The following is a 19,956-nucleotide window of genomic DNA, read 5'->3' as shown; positions in this document are numbered from 1 at the left end:
TAGCCCACGGGGTACTACCCTCCCTCCTGTCAGATCCCTGTGTTGACTTCCAAGCCTAGTCTCCCTAGTCTGCAATCCCAACTTCCACTTTCATCTGTGTGTCCAATGTCCACCCTCTCCCTCAACCATCCCAGCTCCCAAGGGTGAGGGAATAGTTTCTCTCTCTGTTCACCGCTCTCGACTGTGGACGAGCACAGGGAGTGCGGCCAGGGTGTGGCTGGGCTGGCCGCCTTTGCTCGGCCGCCCTTAGAGATGGATCCGCTGTTTGGCCCGAGGGCAGGGACGGCCGGCGCTTCGGGGCGCCGACTGGGGCGGTCGGGAGGTGGGGGCGCGGAGCCTAGCCGTGCCGTGCCGTGCCGTGCTCACACTCGGGGCGCGGCGGCGGTGGGCGCTGACGCACGGCGGGGCGGGCGCGGCGCTATAAAGGCGGCGGCGGCGGCGGCGGCGGCGGAGCGGCAGCACCATGGAGAGCTGCCGGGCGCTGGCGCTGTGCGCCGTGGCGGCCGCGCTGCTGCTCAGCGCCCGCGGACACGGAGCGGCCCCGCCGCGCCGCGCGCGCGACCTCGGCCCGCCCGGCGGCGGCGGCGCCTCCCGGGAGAAGGAGCTGGTGCGGCGGGAGCGGGGACGGGCGGGGGGCCCGCCGGGGCGGGCGCGGGCTGACGGCGGCTCTGTGGTCTCTCGGCAGATCGAGGCGCTGCAGGAGGTGCTGGAGAAGCTCAAGAGCAAGAGGGGACCGCACTACGAGAAGAAGTTCGGGCAGGTGCCCATGGTGGGTGTCCCGGCGGGACGGGTCGGGACGGCACCGGGAAGGGAATAAAAAGGAAGGGGAAGGGAGCAGAGCAGAACGAGGCGGGACGGGACGGAATGGTAAAGGAACGGGAAGGGACGGAATGGGGAGAGCACGGGCGACGGGACGGGACGGGACGGGACGGGACGGGACGGGACGGGACGGGACGGGACGGGACGGGACGGGACGGGACGGGAAGGGAAGGGAAGGGACGGGAAGGGAAGGGAAGGGACGGGACGGGAAGGGAAGGGAAGGGAAGGGAAGGGAAGGGAAGGGAAGGGAAGGGAAGGGAAGGGAAGGGAAGGGAAGGGAAGGGAAGGGAAGGGAAGGGAAGGGAAGGGAAGGGAAGGGAAGGGAAGGGAAGGGAAGGGAAGGGAAGGGAAGGGAAGAATAGGACTGTTCTAGACGGGACGTGACGACACGGGACAGAATGGGACTAGGCTAGACGGCACGGGACTGTACGGGACAGGACGGGGCAGGACTGGGCGGCCGCTGGTGGCGGTGCCAGTCACCGCCGGCCACTTCCCGCAGTGCGACGCCGGGGAGCAGTGCGCCGTGAGGAAGGGGGCTCGCATCGGGAAGCTCTGCGACTGCCCCCGGGGGACGTCGTGCAATTCCTTCCTCCTCAAGTGCCTGTAAGCAGAGGCGTCCCGGGACAAGCCGCCGGGAACGCAGGCACTGACGTCTGGCCGCCCCGACGTGCCGGCGACTTCCCGCAGCTCCTCCGCCCGAGAAACGCAGCGAGAAGCCCCCGCATCGCCCGTGTAACGCCGTCCGTGACATCCGACATCCGTGGAGCTGTTTTCTTTCTCTCCCCTGCCTCACCCCGTCCTCTCCCTCCACTTCTCCCCCGCTTGTTTTTGTCCGTCCAGGAAAATCCTGGGCCGTGGGAGTAGAGGTGCCGGTCCCGGGAGCTGCAGTGCCATCCCAGTGCAGACCCGAGTCGAGCCAAGCCTTGCCGGGAACCATACTGGCCCCGGGCCGTGCCCCGGGCCGGGCGGAAAACATCCACCCAGTGTCGGCTGGAGGAGCCGGGGCCAGGGTACTCCCCTGGGGTGGTTGAGGGTAGCAGGGCCAGGTGGGATGCAAGTGTGTCCAAAGCACCTTGGCCCCCTCTCTCTTGCCTCCCCGCTGAGAGGAGCCGGTTCGGCACACCCCAGAGCAAGCAGCCTGCAGCCCTCGGTGGGGTTCACCCGCACCGCTGGCCCCAGGCCAAATCCAGCTGAGCTCACCCTGTGCTGTAGAAAATTCGGCATGAGACACTGATGGTGTGCAGGGGGTCCGGCACTAGCCTGGCTGGGGTGGGGCTGGGGGGAAATCAGTTGCTTTACCAGGGTCACCACGGAGAAAAATCTGTCTGGATTCATTGCAAACTACCTGGGGATATCCTACTCATGTTTCTACAATGAACTGATGTATATAAATATGTCTGTCCTTCACAGGTACACTGTGTATTTCAGCAAACTCATAATGTGTTTTAATCTTTTGTCTCTATTAATAAAGTCAGTGTTCTGATGACAGTATTTTGGGTGTTTTAATTCACACATCAGAACCCTTAGCACTTAAAGGGAGAGGCTAAGCGTATCTCCAAAATTACTGCGTGTGTTACTGTGTGCTTTAGCCAGGCTATCAGCTAACCAGCTCTTAATTCTATCAGCATGGAGATGAGGGGTTGCATGGGCCAAGGCAGATACAGGGGAAAGATATACAAGGGAATTTAATATTTCATGCTGAAGAGAGCACAAATTTAGGTGAGAAGCCCAGAGTTTTGTGGGAAAAAGGCTTCTGTAAGGCATTTGCTTTACTTCTAAACAGTAAGAGCATGTAAGCAATTCTGACTGAAACAGGTACAGAGAAGCTGACTTCAAAAAGAGACCCGCCACTGCTCAATTTGCTACCAGTATTACTACTACTATTGTTGCTGGTATTGTAGTTGCTGGGGTTTATTGTTGTTATTAATTATTTTTCAGGACTGGAATGAGTTCTTCTTAACCTGGAGAGGACAAAATAAAGGGTAGCTGAAAACAGTCAGTGTTAAGGCTGTTTTAGCAGGTGGTTTTAGCTGAGGTATGCCATTCATGGACAAGAGAGTACTGGCCTGGGGGACTGTGTATGTGGGGGAGGCAGGAGTGGAGTGTTAAATTAAAGCAGAAGCCATGGTGCACTTAGTGGGAACACTGTTCAGGGAGGACTTGACAAAGTGAAATGGGTATGTAGTGAGCTGGGCTAGAGTAGTCAGGAGTTGTAGCCAGCTCTGCCTGCAACTTTTGTGACCATTTTGTGTAATGCCTCTGTGTGATAGTGCATTTTCAGGGCTGGAGCCAAGCATCAGGTTTTGTAAACTGGTAACTTGTTGTGGATGTTTTTTATGGTATTTCCCAGAGATATTGTAGAAATCCTTAATTTCTCAAGGAATTATAAATCATTTTTGTAGCATCTCTGGTTCCCATACAAACAATAACAAGGACTTATATTTCAGTATTTTTTATACTCTGGCTGTCTGATGGTCCTGTCACTATTTACTGTGTTACAGAGCACAGCTCATGAGTATCCATACAACTATATCCTTTAAATCTAGGTTTTTACTTATAGTAGCTAACAGACAGAATGGGTTTTGTTGTGTGTATATGGGTATTTATAGCTTATATTTTAAACCCAGGATGTAAGCTAAGCCACCCAGCTTCACTCCTTGGCATGAGTTTCTGGCTGCATTTAATTTTCCCATACAGGATAATTTTCTTATGCTTCCCTCATCTGAAACATCCCCTTTTGCTACCTTATATGGTACAATGCTATTACTTCAGGATCATTCAGAGGTGAAACTAGATTATTAAGGGCTTTATTCTATTCAGCTTATGTGTTGATTTTATAGTTCTTGTTTTGCCGGATTATAGTGCTCGAAATTAAAAGTGCAATTTACATAAAGATCAAAACCATAAATCTAGAACCTAATTTAAGGAATAAGGATTTTGGGATTACTTGCATGGTACTGACATTATGACAATACTCTCTGCAATGTTGTGTGCATTAACCTGAGGGCTCTTACCTTGTTGATTATACATGACCACTTACATGACATTAGATATTTCTATTGTAGAGATTTAAAAAATAGGTCAGGAGAGAAATTTGTGCTGTAAGAGTCAGGACAAAATTGGCATTTGCATACTTTTCACTCCTGAAATAAATTACATGAAATTATACCAAGGTAGACCATACATACAACGTATCCAAGACAAGAAACACAGATTTTGAGGGTTCATCTTGAATTTAGACATCAGAGAAAGCGACAAGAAATTCTGGGTTCAATAAATGTGGCTCAGAATTAATGTGTTTACTGAGTATGAAGTAGAAAAACCCAGCTGCTTCAAGTCCTATCATATTAGAAGTCAACCACAGTAAATCTGCTTGCCTCCTGTCAACTCCATCTAAAGAACAAATTTTTCTTTTTGTCTGAATCTTCCCGCTAGAAAGAGATGTGAAAACTGCTCCTAATAGGCTGGTTCTCAGGTTATTTCTTTCTGTGTGGTGGACTGACCAGCAGTTTCAGCTGGGCCCACAGCCCAGGGGATCAGTGCTGTGTGTCTGGGTGACTCACCAGTTTCAGAGGCTTCTGGCAGCTCCCAGGTACTTGGGTTTGTCTAAAACATTACCCCTGTTTTCAGCTACTCTACACATGAAGATGGAAGCATAGAGAGACATAATGAAAAAGTCTAGCAAAAAGGTGTTAATTCAAGAGAGTGGTATATATAACTGCTATCTGAAATAAATAAAAATTAAATATCATGCTAGAAATCAAGGAATCTATGCAGAGACGCCATTTCTGTCAGTAGTACAACCCCAATGAAGAAGCCAGTTGAACATAAGGCAACTGGACAAAGAGGCCCAGCCAGTCTGTCCAGTTTGTCTCTTCCTTGCTATCTGTGGGCTTTCCCCATGTCATACCTGCTAGCACAGTGTGATCCTCCTTTTTCTAGAGCAAACCTCTTCCCAGAGACCACCTAGTCAAAACTCAAAGATAATCAACTTACACTAATTATCTGCAGCCAAGTCTTCTCCAGGAGGCTCTACATAATTCTTGGGCTTGGTGTTCCTGGTGGAGGCAGGCACTGTTCTTCATTAACCAGCATTTGGAAATTGTATGTCTATGGGTGGCAGCCCCTGGGTAACAGATTGCACAAGCATTGAGAGGAAAACTGAGGTTCACATCGGAAGTCACAGAGTTTGAGGTAACATTGCATGGATAAAATGTATTTCACATATACTGGACATTTTCTTCTGAGGTGGATTTTGCTGCTTCTCAGATTCTGGGTGTTTTTTTGTTGTTGTGGTAGGTTTGCTATGTTCCTCCCTCTTTCCTCACCCCATTTCTTTCAGTGCCTCCTTCTCTGAGTTAGCAGAGAAAATAGCTACACACTAATCAACACTGATTGATAGGATATGTGGATGTTCTCAAATGTTCAACTGTTTTGTAACTTGTATAGAAGTACATGACATTGCATCCAGCCAGTTGCTCTTCCTTGCAGGGTTTCAGTTTAACAAAAGTAGTGGAGATTTTATGCCTCTCTGTTGGTGGTGGCTCCACCACAGATTGGAGCTGGGCAAAAATGAAACCAGCAGAAGAACAAGAGGTGGCAGTGTTGTAATGGAATGATATTCTCAGCATGCAGCTGTCTCTCATCTAAATGAGCGTGTTAGCTTATTAGAACGGATGATTGTTTTTTATTTTTTTTTTTTCATTACAATAGAGCAATCTGGAATACACCACCATACCTTGCCTGTCTAGAGAATCTGTGACCTCTTACAACTCCCAGCAAGTCACCCTTCGGATCTAGGTCTCTAGGAAATGTGGTAACAACTCTTGCTGGGAAGGGAGGCTGCACAGAAAGAGACTCAGGAACCTGAGCAGCCTTCCTTCACCACCTCCCCCAGATCCCTCATCCCGTCTGTGTGAGCCCTTTTTCAGCTCAGGTCTGGGCCTTCAGATTTTGGCAAGATTGTGTAGAAGGTGTGTGGGACCTGCCTGGAGCCCTTCCACACAGTCTGTCTGCAGTAGCAGCCATAATGAGATGGAAAATGGAAATGAAAATATAAATACTGATTAAGCATTCAAGGGTGGCCCTTTTGATTCCTCCCAAGTAAGTGGCAAATACTCCTTTGTATGCAGCAATTGACTTGATTGCAACTTGGAGATCCTGCCTGTTTTGCCCTGGAGGCAGACAGTATTCTCACTTGCAAGCACTACTGTAACAGAATGACCACAACCACACAGGAGCCAGACTTTGTCCCAGTCTTCCAGTCTCCTGTGATTGTCTTGTAGGATCCTACAGGATTCACAGAAATTATCACACCAATGCAACGAACCAGCTGTTGGGTTCCAGCTGTGAACCACAAATTACATTTCAGGGTCTGACACAGAGAGTGGATGATGGTGAGGGCTCCTTCCTATGCCTGGGAAGACAGATCCTCCTGGAAGCTGTGCTAAGGCACACAGAGAACAGGGAGATGATTTGAAACAGCCAGCACAGCTTCACCAAGGGCAAGTCCTTCCTGGCCAACCCAGTGGCCTTCTGTGGTGGAGTGACAAGAGAAGAGCTACAGATATCTATCTGGACTTCTGTAAGGCCTTTGACACAGTCCTCCACCACACATTCTCCTCTCTAAATTGGAGAGAGATGGATTGGATAGGTGCACTGCTTGGTGGATGAGCAATTGACCACATGGTCACATCCATAGTGTAGTGGTCAACTGCTCAATGTCCAGATGGACATCAGTGAGCAGCAGTGTCCCTCAGTCATCTGTATTGGGATCAGTACTGTTAAAAGTCTTCAACAATGAAGTGACAGTGGCATGAAGTGGAGGTTTGCAGATGACATCAAGCTGAGTAGTGCAGCTGACATTCCTAAAGGACTGGATGCTGTCCAGAGGGGTCTGGGCAAGCTCAAGAAGGGAACAGAAATCTAATGAGGTTTAACAAGACCAAGTTCAAGGTGCTGCACCTGGGTCAGGACAACCCCCAGTATCAGCACAGGCTGGGCATGAACAGATCAAGAGCAGCCCTGTGAGCAGGACTGGGGTTGCTGGTGGGTGAGAGGCTGGACACGACCCAGCCATGGGCACTCCCAGCCCAGAGAGCCAAACGTGTCCTGGGCTGCATCCAAAGCAGCGTGGGCAGCAGGGGAGGGAGGGGATTCTGCCCCTCTGCTCTGCTCTGGTGAGAGAGATCCCACCTGGAACCCTGCACCCAGCTCTGGGGTGCCAGCACAGGAAGGTCATGGACCTGCTGGAGTAGGTTCAGAGGATGGCTATAGAAATGATCAGAGGGGTGGAAAACTTCACCTGTGAGGAAAGACTGAGACAGTTGGGATTGTTCAGGGAACAGAAGGCTACAGGAAGATCTTACTGCAGTCTTTCAATACTCACAGGGGGCTTTTCATAAAGATGGGCACCACTCTTGGCAGGGTGTGCTATGACAGAAGGCAGTGTTTTTAAACTGAAAGAGGGTAAATTTCATTTCCATATAAGGAAGTAATTTTATGATGACGGTGGCATAAAAAGGGCACAGGTGTCTCAGAGATGTAGGAAGTACCCCAGTCTGGAAATACTCGGGGTCAGGTTGGACAGGGCTCTGCAACCTGATCTAGTTGAAGAAGTCCCTGCTCGTTGCAGGGAGGTATTGGACCAGATGGCTTCTAAAGGTCCTTTCCACCACAAAGGATTGATTCTATGACTCTATAAAAAAGACATATCATATCCTACCATTCTTCACAATAGACTAATTAACTCTAGTTAGTGGTCATGTGCTGATTTTCTCCCTTATGAAGCTGGAGCTCTAGGATGTCTGTTTGCACCGATCTGGTTAAAGTACATAGCCACTGACTAACCTTCCAGACCATTTAGAATTCATTAATGGCACGCAATTTTCAGGTGTCCCAGCACATGCCACAGCATATGTTGCAGTTGAGATGGCCATGATACACAGAGTATCACCATGCAATTTCAAGAGGCTTTAAGCGTCTGCCCATACAGAGTAACATCATATCACTGCAGAAGGCTGCACGCAGCTGGTCTTCTTGTTCTTTAGCCCAACCTTTTATACTCCTCATGTTCATGCATTGCACTTGTGCGCTTTCTGTTCCCTTTGATGATCGGTCAGTGCACCTGGGCACTCATTGCTTTCAACGCTGCACACCTGCTTCTTACAGCTGTAGCCCACTGGGGATGAGGCTCAGCCACAGCCCCATTCCCAACTACCCCAAATTGTGTACCCACATTCAGGTACATTCTTCTCTGTTGTATCAGCTAGAAATTTATATCTGCTTTTTCCAAAAAGCTCTGTAGAGCAATCATACATTTGTTCACCTCTTTTTTTAATAGCCTGTCAGGTGTTTTTCTTTTCTTTCCTTGTTACATGTGGAATTTTTTCCCATTGAGTTGCTAGGAAACACTGACGGCTGGGTGTGTGAGACGGTACTCTGGTTTTCGGGAGTTTCTCTCAGGGGGAAGCGAGGGGGGCGGAGGGGGGTAGGAGGGACAGAGATATTGCAAGAACAGAGGCAGGAAAAAAATGGGGCTGGAATGTTGCGGGTTCTCTCTCACTGGGCTTTGAAGGAGGATGGTCGGACTTGCGGTCTGGGGAAAGGAATTTGCTGCCACCACCACACCCCAGCCAGGAGCTGCTTTTCTTCTGCCACTGGTCGCGCATCCTCCTCTGCCCAGGCTCACCTATTGCTGTGGAGTTTCTGATACATCTTGCTCACCACCCCTGGGTTTCTGCTCATCCCTGCCGTCCCAGCTCGGCGCTCCCCACTCCCCAAGTCCCGCTCGGCCCCGGGAGCGGCCGCCCCGGGCCGGTGAGGCGCAGCCGCTGCTCCACCCCCGCCCGCCCGGCCCGGCCGCCATCGCCGCCCGAGCCCGCCCACAGCGCCCCCGCGGCCGCGCGCGGAACTGCAGCAGAGGGAGCGCGCCGCGCCGCGCCGCGCCGCGCCGCGCCGCGCCGGGCCGGGCCGGGCGGTACCGCAATGCTGGCGTTGGTTCGCTTGGACACACCGGCAATGAACTGCTGCTCCGAGCCTCGTGTGCTTTGCCTCAGAGCCCCTTACCTTCAAACTTACAATAATTCAGAGGGAAGGGCTTTACATTCTCCATCCCAAGGGAAGCTCCTGTCTTTCAAACAGAAGCAGGTTTTGATGCCCAAGCGTGGGGCCCAAGATCATTGAGAGGAAAAGGGTGAAAAAAAGGAATAACGGTTCTTGAGAAACCTATTTTTTTTTTTAATTTTTTTTTTTTTTTTAATGTGCTGGATATAGAAACTTCATTAGGTGTCACTATGTGGTCGAACCCTGGTTTGGGTGGCACATGGTCATGGCTATACTTCTCCTTCTTGCAGGCCCTTATGTAAACATGTGTCCTATAATTAGAACTACTGTGGCTGTTATCCAGTTTCGAGGTTAGTAAGTGAGGTATTAATGGATTTTTAACTTCCTCTGGAAGCCAGGCACATGAATTCACAGCTATCACACACTACCTGTACATATTAAACTCTGCAGATATTAAGTAGTTTCTACAGAGAACTGTATGCAAACTATATGCAGTTCTGAGTTTCTATACATAGTAATCCAAACAGAAAAATCACATAAACAAGAATACACTTCAGGGACAATTTAGTGCCTGGAGAACTGATCCATTTGGTGGTTGCATCAGTTGTTCTTTTATTTAGATACCAGTATTGTACCCTGGCCAAACTGCATATTTGTTCTGATTTGGAATTTCTTATGCCATTTCATTGTTATTACACTATTTATACGGCTATTTCTAGCTCACAAATCCTTAACTGACTAAAGCATGGGAGGTCTGAAGAGCCATAGAAAATTTCCTGGCTTCTGTTGATGACATTGTGTAAACTCTATTTTGAGAAGCTTCCTGGTAGCTCAAAAGAAAATCCTGGGGCAGAAGTTGTTCAGATTATTTGTTATCAGAATATTTCTAATGGTGTTTGAGAAAATTAAGGTACATAAAGCCGTGCTAATTACTGCTTTCCTGTCTGGGCAATAGCCAGCAGCTATTGGAGAAACATAAGACTTCAGGCTCCTGCTGTTATGTCAGGTTTGGGGCTGTGGAAGGTGCTCTAGGAGGAAGCTCCAGGGTGATCCGGAGTTCTTGGCACGGGATTTGGCCTCTGGTAGCTCTGAACACAAGAGGGTGCTGGTTACTGCGTGGAGACTTTCCCTTAGGAAATAGCTTTTTTTTTTTCCTTTGGTTCTAGAATGGAAAAGAGAGGGAAGTGTGCTGCCCTGAAGACCCATATGCCATGTACTGAAGAGTCACCAGTATGCATGAAATCACAATTATTCAAGTAAACTTCCTTAACAGTATTGATGTTACAGATATTTATTGTTTGCATCCTTCTTCATCCATCCTTTACTCTTCCTGAAGTCAAAGAAAGTAGTATTAAAAAAGGATGCAACCTTGTGCCATCGTTTCAGCAGGTCTGGGTACTTGGATAAAGCAACTGTGTAGCTCTCCCACATGAGGATTTAGCAAGGTTACCCCTGGGCTCAGAAGGCATGCTGCACTGGAGACTTTTCATGCCACCCACATTCTGGATGGACTTTTTTAGTCAATTTTGACTTGTTTATGGCTCCATTATGAGAATATGCACATCCAAACACTGTTAAACATATAGACAGATTAGTTCTTAGACCGTTCTACAAATTCAGCAGAAGATGGAAGCAGAGGAGTGTATACAGTGTTCCTTGGGATATTGCAGGAAAACAGTTTAGCTGTTGGTAGAGAAATTATCACATTAGTTTGCTGGATTATATATACTGTGCCTGGAACTGGGATATCTGCATAAATGAGTAGCCAGGAGCCCAGTTTTTTTCTCTAAATCTGGTACATTGCCTAAGGAGGTACCACTTGAATTAAAATTAGTTGAGATACATACTTGGAGAAGAACAAGAGACATTTGAAGACAGACATGAGAAATTGCCTATGCCTTGATTTAAAGTATCTTATGAATGTTGAGAATTTATTAACCAGGTTCTTGACTGTAAGACAGGGGTTTATGAAACATGGAATTTATTCAGATAAATTGTATTTTTGGTTGGGGGTAGTGGGGTTTGTGCTGTTTAAGAAAGACACCTATTCACGCTTGTGGTTTTTTTGTGTTTATTGTGGTTCAGGAGAGACTGATGTTGAGGTGGGACAGATAATCCAAAAATGACATGGTGCTCTGTTAATTTTAAAATACCTTAAGTAGATTCTTAACAATACATTTCAGCACTGCTATTGCGGGCACACACACTTACCTACCTATGAATCAACCAATAAATCTCCCTGTATGCACACAGGTCAGCAGAAGATGTAAGCAAGTTTCATCATGCGATGGAAAAGGAGGAAAGAGCTTTGCAATAGTTTTCCTTTTGTATATGCCAACTTTTATCCAGTCTCTTCTTGTTCTTGAGCAAGCAGAACTACTCTTTTAGTACCATTATTAACTTTGTATCATCTTTCTTAAGTAAGCCTAACTTTTTCTCCTTGGAATGGCAATAAGTAAACTGTTTAATTCAATTTCCAATTCAATTATGTCCCTTCTCCGTTTTCTCACTCTGCAGTCAGGCCATTACTTCAGCACTGGAAAATTTTTCGCTCTGAAAGAATACGAATGCAGCAGTGAATACAAACAGTGAGCTCTTGCAACTTAAATAGGTACCCCATTTAATAATGACTTAATAGGGTAGAAATCAGCTAACAAAAATATGCAATTTACCCCTGAATTACTGAAGAAATGCTCTACAGAGCTGCCAGACACCTTGAATGGAACTGCTTCTAAGTATATCCAAAATACTTAATGCCAGGGACATTTGTCAATGGAGCTATCAAAAATTGAGTATTCATCAAGTAGTAGCTTGAACATACTCTTGGAAAATAATCTAAGAAACTACCTGATTATGAAAGACAATATTTTAAGGAATTTTTACCAGCAGTCAACTTAGATTCAAATTCTTTTTTTTAATTGAGATGTAGCTTCATCTTTTTGTGTCTATCCTTCCAATTTAATTCTTTATGGCAGATCAGCAAAGTCTTTGTCATTTACTGAAAAAAATCCAAAGTAAGAAGTAAACAATGCTGCTGCCGAACAGCTTTCAATACATCTGAGGACTACTTCTTGTTTTGACTTACGCACTGTGAGTGAACAGCTATAATCTCCCTCTAGAAGAGATGTTTTGTATCTGGTCTGAATGAGGACAAGCCTTTGTATTCCAGAAGAGTCCTGGCTGCTACTCTCCAGACAAGCCAACACACTGAAACAAGCAGTTTGTTTTTACTTGTGCTATGATCACATAAATATGAAACAAGAGAAACCTTCTTTCTGTGCTTTTTCCTGCCTCACAGCATGTCTCAATTGTGTTAGCAATTATCATGTAGCAGGGCAGAGTAAAGTCAGTGCTATACAGAACATGTATTCACATGAAATCAGATAGATATTCTAAGTACCAGATCCAGAGTAGAGGATAATGGAATCACTGGAAAAAATCAAGTCTCTTTACTTCCTCTTTTACAGATGATACTTTATGCTACTGGTTTTCAGTTACCTTTGTCTCTCCTGCTTTCCCTCTCCCCAGTTTATGGTATTTTTTTATTTTTGACATGTGTTATATTCACAGTATATTTCCATGGTCACAGGAGCTAAGTTGGCCAACTGCTGTTGAATGTTGATGACTAATGAAGAACATTCACTGGGCTGCCTGGCAGAGTACTTATGTATTTCATTGCCCAGCTCTCTCCTGGACTAATTATCTTCATTTTTATCAGCACAAAAAGGCCTCCAAGTTCCCACTACTCCTGTGTCACAAAGCAGGAGCAGAGAATGTAACTGCTAGTGTTAGGATGGTAAGTGAAGCATAACAACTGAGCATTGTTAAGGATTGAAGTTCATCAAAGATGTTCTAAACTAGATCTTGCTAACAATGAACTCAATTCCATGTCTGTATCTTTATCCTAAACAAAGATGGAACAATAGTTGTGCTGACACCAGCAAGGTCAGAATATCACCCCAGGCCCTTGCCTTTCCCTTCCATGTAATTCTGCCCAGTCTTGTATTTGGCAAGAAAGTTATGGATAATTTTCCTTGCTCTTGTTCAGCTCTTTCCTGCACCAGTTATCATTCTTCTCAACATATCAGATCACTTTTAACATAAATTTTAAGTTTATAAGCACGAAACAAGTAAATCAATTGCACTTTACTTGAAGTGCACCTATTGAATATGCTTCTTATAATGTAGTAGACTGTTTACATTCTAGATTATCTAGACTATCATAGACATATTTTTCCTAAAACACAGTTGTTTCCTACAGAAATAGTAAGATTTTGCCATAACTTCTGTCTCATCATAGAATATGCTTATGCTATGTAGTTTGTTGAGAATAAGTCCCAATACTGTTTAGGGTCTACATGCGTGCTACTAAAACACGGGCCTATGCAATGAAGATGTTAAAAAAGAAATTTCTTCACTCTAGGCTCCTCACAGCAGAGCTTCTGTCATCCAGCTGCAGGAAAAAATAACCAAATAATTGAATGGTACAATAATAGGTCAGCTAGAGCCTGGTTAATCTATTGAGGGACCCCATACCAAGATCCATGGGCCTTAATTGCCTCAGAATTCATGCATTTGTTCCTCGTGTGCCCTGCACGTTTCTCTTAGTGCAATGGCAACTTTTGGTCTGGGACCTCCTAACGCTTATAGGATTCTTTTCCCATGACCCCACAGACAGGTCAGTAACTGTTCTTATATTTTTGTGACTCAGCTTTTGCTGAGGTGTGCAGCCTCCTCATCTTCTGGTTTGTGCTTCTGATGCATTAATTTAGTTGGTAGAAAATGGAAAATTCAGAAGCCCTTGGCTTAAAGTAAGGATTGCTAGGAAATTACTTAAATACTGGTTTGTAATCAACATTATTCTCACTGTACATGCTAGTAGGAAAATTACTAAGAAAATTATTCCCGCCAGAAACATCTCTAGATGAAAGTTTGCAACTACAGGCAAACAACTTCAGAAAATTCAGCTACTCATGCTAAAGTAAGTAAATTCAAGGCAAACAACATACTATATGACACTGTGTTGTAACTCTAAGTGCCTTATTCTTACTTAAAACTTGCTTATTAAGCGAAACATTATCTGCCCACAAGGACCAGTCCATAATCATTGTTTTCCAATATTAAATCTCTGTCTCTATTTTTCCTTTATTCATTTTAACAGGTTAAGCATCTTCTCACCATTATTTTCCTTTCAGAAAACGAAGTAATATTTATTTTGCTTATTAGAACAGTAGCACAAAGTCCAGTATCACAGGCAAGGTACTCAAATAAGCGGACAGTACTTGTTTGAGAGCAAGAAGTCACCTTGCCACAAGAAAGATGGCAGCTGCTCTGTGGATTTGTGGTAGGTTTGGCACAATAAAGGAGCCAAATTTTTAGTTCTGTCTCTATTCTGGTTTTAAAACAAAGGTAATGTGTTTTTAGCCATCAGACCTTGTTATTTAAATATCAAATTAATTTCAACATCGATCAGGAGAGGAACATTCTCTATGTTTGCTAGAATGATGGAATTTTATACAGCTATATTTGGTGTGCTATCCATGTTTGTCATACTGAGTGCATTAAAATACTAAAATGTGTTATATACAATAAACATATATATATATATAAAAGTTTAAGCATCACTTGAAAGATTTCTCACTACAGATACATATATGGATTAAGTGTAGAGGCTATAAAAAACTGAATTTTACGTAGCTGAAAGTAGTAAGAATGGTTGATTATAATAATTTTGTTATGGTGGGTGCAGATAGTAACCCTTTGGCAATGACATAGCCTAATCATAATAAACTCCTTTTTTTTTTTATATACAGATCAAATGCAGTACTTCAGTGACAAGGATGAGTTAGAAGTGTAAAAGGACTACTTTTATGTGTACTTTCATAGATTTTATGTACGCAATGTGGAATCAAGTTCTGCTTCATTATGTTTTTTTTAAGTAGCACTACTGCTCGCGATCCAGCCTCTAATTTTAGATTCTCAAAGTAAAATTCTAGTTGTGTAAAGTTACACCTTATAAGTAAAGTAAATAAGTAAATAAATGATGGAATTGCTACATTGAATATTTTTCATGGGGTTCCCTGTTCAGTAATCATGAGACCTTGTAGATCAAGTTGTACTGTTTTTATTTTTCATAATTAAGTATTGAAAACAGCAGCTGCATGAAATGCAGCTACAACATTTAATTAACGGATGAGTGTTCATTCTATGACTACCAATGTCTTATGAATACTGCTGTATTCTCATTGCCCAACACCTTGTACTAGACGGCTCTTAAAAGAAATGTACATGAAAAGTACATAGGGATGGAGAATACAATCAGAAAAGGAAAAAAAATATGTAAACAGAAATGCTCATATACAGACAATTCATAATCTCTCTGCAAATGTGTAGAGGTCAGACAGAAAAACCACTCAATTCTTGTCCTGTCCCCCAATGGCCCCCTCAAGCCCCTTTCTTTCTGCATCTCCACACTAGCTTTTTCAGAGCACATTAAGCTTTTTGTTGTTTAAGTAATAAAAATACCCAAGTCAAATTCTGTCCCTCCTTTGGTTGTTAGGTAACTAATAAATACTTGTCTCATTGATTCAAAAGCAGAGCCCGAAAAATGATAGCTCAAGTTATCTATAAAGAATAAAACTGTTCCAAATGCCCATTACAATGTATAACTTCCCTCTGCCGCAAACAGACAGGAAAGATGACAATATGTTGGCATAGCAGGTTTTTAGATCAACAGCTATGCCAACATCTTGCCTCCTCTCCAGCTCTGCATAAAGGAATTTCTTAGAAAGGTGTCTGTGGGAATTGTACAACCTTTAACTGTGATTTATTTGATCTAAAATAGAAATCTGAAATTTATGTAAAAGCTTCATACTGTTATGTAAAACATTTGAATATCAGTCTCACCATAAAATGTACAATAATCCTAATGTGAGTGGATTTTTACTCCTTAGGCTATGAGATCTAAAAAAATGTCTGACAAAAGCCAAGTTTGTAGCTCTGTGTCTATAACAGCTGCAGAGGAGAGACAGTGTTTCTGTATTCAGGACATTTCTTACCAAAGCATCAATAAAATCCAAGAGAGAGGGTGGATGATCTAGATCCATATCTTATGCACTGCAGTGGAATCATGTTCTCAAGTGACTTAATTTTAAACTCATTTTGTTTAGTTTCTCTTTTTTTTTTTCCCCACATTCATCTAAAAAAGAAGTTATTACAAAGGAAGAGATTTAAACACACACATCTGCTGTTATAAAAAAATCGTTCTTACTTAGAAATCACACTGCTACCTTCTTGTAATCTATTTTCATTCGCAGAAACATTTGCAGAGAGTATTTTTGGGTACAGTGGATTTGCCAAGGAAATGTGATAATCATTATGAAACTGGAGACAGGCTGCTCCAACTTACCTTGCCCACAGTGCACACTTCCACTGTTTAATGGTTGTTTGGTGTTTTCTTTTCACTTATTTTAAACAAACGAGGAGAGATATTTTAATTTATTTCTCTAATCATGCACCTTGTTCTGTAAAGCAGTCAGAATGACAAGAGTGAAATGTAAGGGTCTAATAAGTGTAAAGAGAGTTGATAACTATATGGACCACATTGACTAGGTCAATCATTCAGAACACCAAACATGTGCTTTACTGAACAGATGACGTTGTCAGCTATAGTTGCCAAATTTACCTTTAATTTTCATTTCCAAACTCTATATTCAAATCTGACACCTTGAGTTCATATCAGCATTGTGGAGTTTTGGTAGTTTTGGGTTTCTTTCCCTCCAGATTTTTAAAAATGAGGAGAAAAGCAAAGGAAAAGTTGTTTACATTTGTTACAACATTAACATAAGGGCATTCCTTGTCACCAGACACCCTGGTATTTTAAAATTTTGTAAGTAATCTTCAAAGAAGCTGGGGTTTAGTAAAACCTTTCAAAGCTGAGGTTGCACAATGAAGCTTCCTTGAGGTGTTACCTTGCTATCAATGATCAAGCCACTTCAGAATATACAACCTAGAACCCTCCAAAAAAGGGAGTGCACATTTTTCCATATTACATAAATAGAATAGAAAACATTCTGAAGCCATGCACTTAATCGCGTTTTAAAATACCACAAGAGAGCATATTATCCTTGTTAACACTTGTGTCTTCAGTTAACATTACAACTAGCACGTGAGCTGTCTTACACAAATAAAACCTGTTTCCCACCAAATACTCTCATCTAAGAAAACTGCCAATTGAAGACATGTGAGTGACACAACATTTCAAAGAGTCCCTTTGGAATTATATTTAAACAAAAGTTCTTAAATCTACCTTTTGGGAATACTATCAGTGAATTCCATTAGAATTTTCCATTTAGGTATCTCAGGATGGGAAAAAGTCTAAATTCTTCAAAATGGAAAGTAAATTGTAAATTTCAAATGCTTATTACATAAAAATTCAAGAATGTACAGAAAAAATATATTTACTTGCTGTTTTGTGTTTGCTAAACTTTTCTTTCTGCCTTTAGAATTTAGTTTATAAATATATATGAAGCTTGTACGTTCATATATAACTTTTCTTTACCATTATCTTACAAATCTCTTATAAGTCAGTGTGGTTATTTTTAAACTTTGGCAATAATCTCTGAATTTGCTTAAGATAACTTTTCCAATATTTTTCTTCTGAACTGAAAACTGCTTATATTTGGGATCATATTCTGTAGAATGTTTGCATGTACATGTACTCACATCAGTAGAGGGTTTTTATACTCTGATATGACATAAAATAAACAAGATTTAAATTAAAAAGCTGTGTCAGCAGACAAGATCAGGGCGTGTTAGCGTTGATTCTCTCTGACCTGCCTATCTGATGTCTCATACAATCACTTCTGTCCTAACAAAGCCTATTTTTTTGGAGGGCAGTGTGTGAAATGTAGCTTAGTCTGGTCTTATGCCAAGGGAAGCATTATTTCAATCCTGGTTGTGCTACTAATCCAAAGAGTCTGGATTTGGCATGCTGTGATGACCCAAAATCTAATCAGCTCAAACACAGGCAAGACTATGCTTTGTAGCAGTAACTGGCTGCAGCTGAAAGTTAGCATCTCATTTGACAAATCCACCACTGAAACTGAGAGTGTGATGTGTAGAGCTTGCAGAACTACCATGAGGAACTTGCAGCACAAAATTCTGACTATCTGCTGATGAAGTACCTTCAGTGCCACAGCTCAATTCAGACTAAGTTTACTGTGAAAGGAAAAAAGGCTATAGTTTACTGTGAAAATAAGAAAAATTAATATAATTAATATTTTTTAGTATTTTCTAGATTTTTTCGCAGACCCTACTAGCTAAAAAACCAACAGGTTAAGTATCTGGAAATACATCAAATGCTACCAAACACACAAAGCAAACCAGCTGTTGAAAGAACCATTTTCTGACTAAGGAAAAGCACATGATGATGATAAAACCAGAGGTGGGATAGAGCATTTCTCTAAATAACTTGCCAACTTCATCTGTTCTCCCTGTTAAAAAGTTCAGTAGTAGAACACAACTTATCTTCATCCAGGTCAGAATATGAAAGGGGAAGGCAAGGAGACTACAGGCTTATTCATTTGATGAACTAAAGCATCTTCCACTCTCAGACTGCTCTTCATGATTTTCAAACATGCTGCAACAGGGGAGCAGGGAAGAAAGGCAGTAAAAGAAAACGTAACAGACAGAGAAGGAAGGGTGGTGATAACACAGGAGAATGGAAGCTTGCAACAGCAAGGACCTGTAGAAAGAAAAGAATTCCCCAAAGCCTGAGATGCCCTTGCAGAATCACTTCAACACTGTGCAGACAGAGAAGAAAGACCTGCCAGATCAGGAGAAGCACCGGGGCTGAAAAAAGCAGCCCCATCTGGTCCCACATCACAGCCAACACAACTAAGAAAAGGCAATGGGTGATAGCAGTAGGTGTCTTCTCAGAAGTTCAGAGGTACTGAGAGACTTGACACACTCTCTAGAGAGATGCTGCTTTACTGGGGAGTTGTAGCAGCCTACTGATAGGCAACTGAGCCTTGTACAGTCAGTCCACTGATTGTAACACACTGCTGTTGTTTCACATGATACAGCAACAGTGACACAGCCAGGAGAAGGATCAAGAAGGAGTACAGAGCCCTGGCTGTGACAGTAAGGGATTCTGAAGGGCACATAGATTTTTCATCAATCCTCCTGGTCAAAAGGAAGGTGTTTGAAAGGGCCAGTGGAATCAGGTCCAATCTAAAGGCAGGGCAGGTACAGGTGACATTCTAGTAGGGGCCCAATACAGGCTGCCTGACCAGGCAGATGAGCCCCTCTGAAGACAGGTAAGAGCAGCCTCACACTCACAAGCCCTGGTCCCCACAGGAGACTTGAACCATCTCAACAGCTGTTGGACATAAGCAATCCAGGAGGTTCCTGGGATGCATGGATGACAACTTCCTTCTCCAAGTGACAGAATAACCAGCAGGGAAAAGTGCTATCCTGGACCTTGTTCTCACCAATAAGGAGTGGTTGGTGTGGAATGGGAAGCTCCAGGACAGCCTTGGCTGCAGTGGCCATGAAGTGGTGAATTTCAAGATCCTTAGGCCACAAGGAAGGGGTAGAACAAGCTCACTACCCTCAACTTTGGGACAGCATATTTTGCCCTTCTGAGGGATCTGTTTAATAGAGTACTATAGCATAAAATTCTGGAAGGAAGACAGAAAGCTTGTTAATACCCAAGATTCACCTCCTCGAGACTCAGGAGTGATCCCAACAAAGATCATGTCAGACAAAATTGCCAGGAGGCCTGTATGGATGAGCAAAGAGCACTTAGAAAAACTCAAACACAAAAAGAAAGCCTAAAGAGCTTAGAAAGAAGGAGAGACAGATTCTGAGGAACAGAGAGTGTCTGTTCAAGCAGCCAGACTGTATGACTATATGAAAACTAAATCACTGATAGAATTAAATCTGGCCAGTATTTAAAGGGATGCCAAAAGCAGCAAGAAAATCTTCTGTAGGTACATCAATGATAAAAGGAAGACTAAGGCAAATATGGCTCCTCTTCAGACAGAAACAGAAGACCTGACTACCCAGAAC

General features: G+C 43.6%; 1 protein-coding gene across 1 annotated transcript; it reads left to right on the top strand.

The window, feature by feature from the left end:
- Positions 1-436: 436 nt before the first annotated feature.
- CARTPT (CART prepropeptide) lies at positions 437-1,574 on the top strand. The gene is made up of 3 exons (XM_021537105.3): positions 437-607; positions 686-769; positions 1,319-1,574. The coding sequence occupies exons 1-3, from the start codon at positions 464-466 to the stop codon at positions 1,424-1,426; spliced, it is 336 nt and encodes a 111-aa protein (XP_021392780.1). The 5' UTR covers positions 437-463; the 3' UTR covers positions 1,427-1,574.
- Positions 1,575-19,956: the final 18,382 nt, after the last annotated feature.

The sequence above is a fragment of the Lonchura striata genome, chromosome Z (genome assembly GCF_050655825.1).
Source record: "Lonchura striata isolate lonStrDom1 chromosome Z, ASM5065582v1, whole genome shotgun sequence".
Classification (NCBI taxonomy): Eukaryota; Metazoa; Chordata; class Aves; order Passeriformes; family Estrildidae; genus Lonchura; species Lonchura striata.
This window is presented reverse-complemented; position numbering and strand designations above follow the sequence as displayed.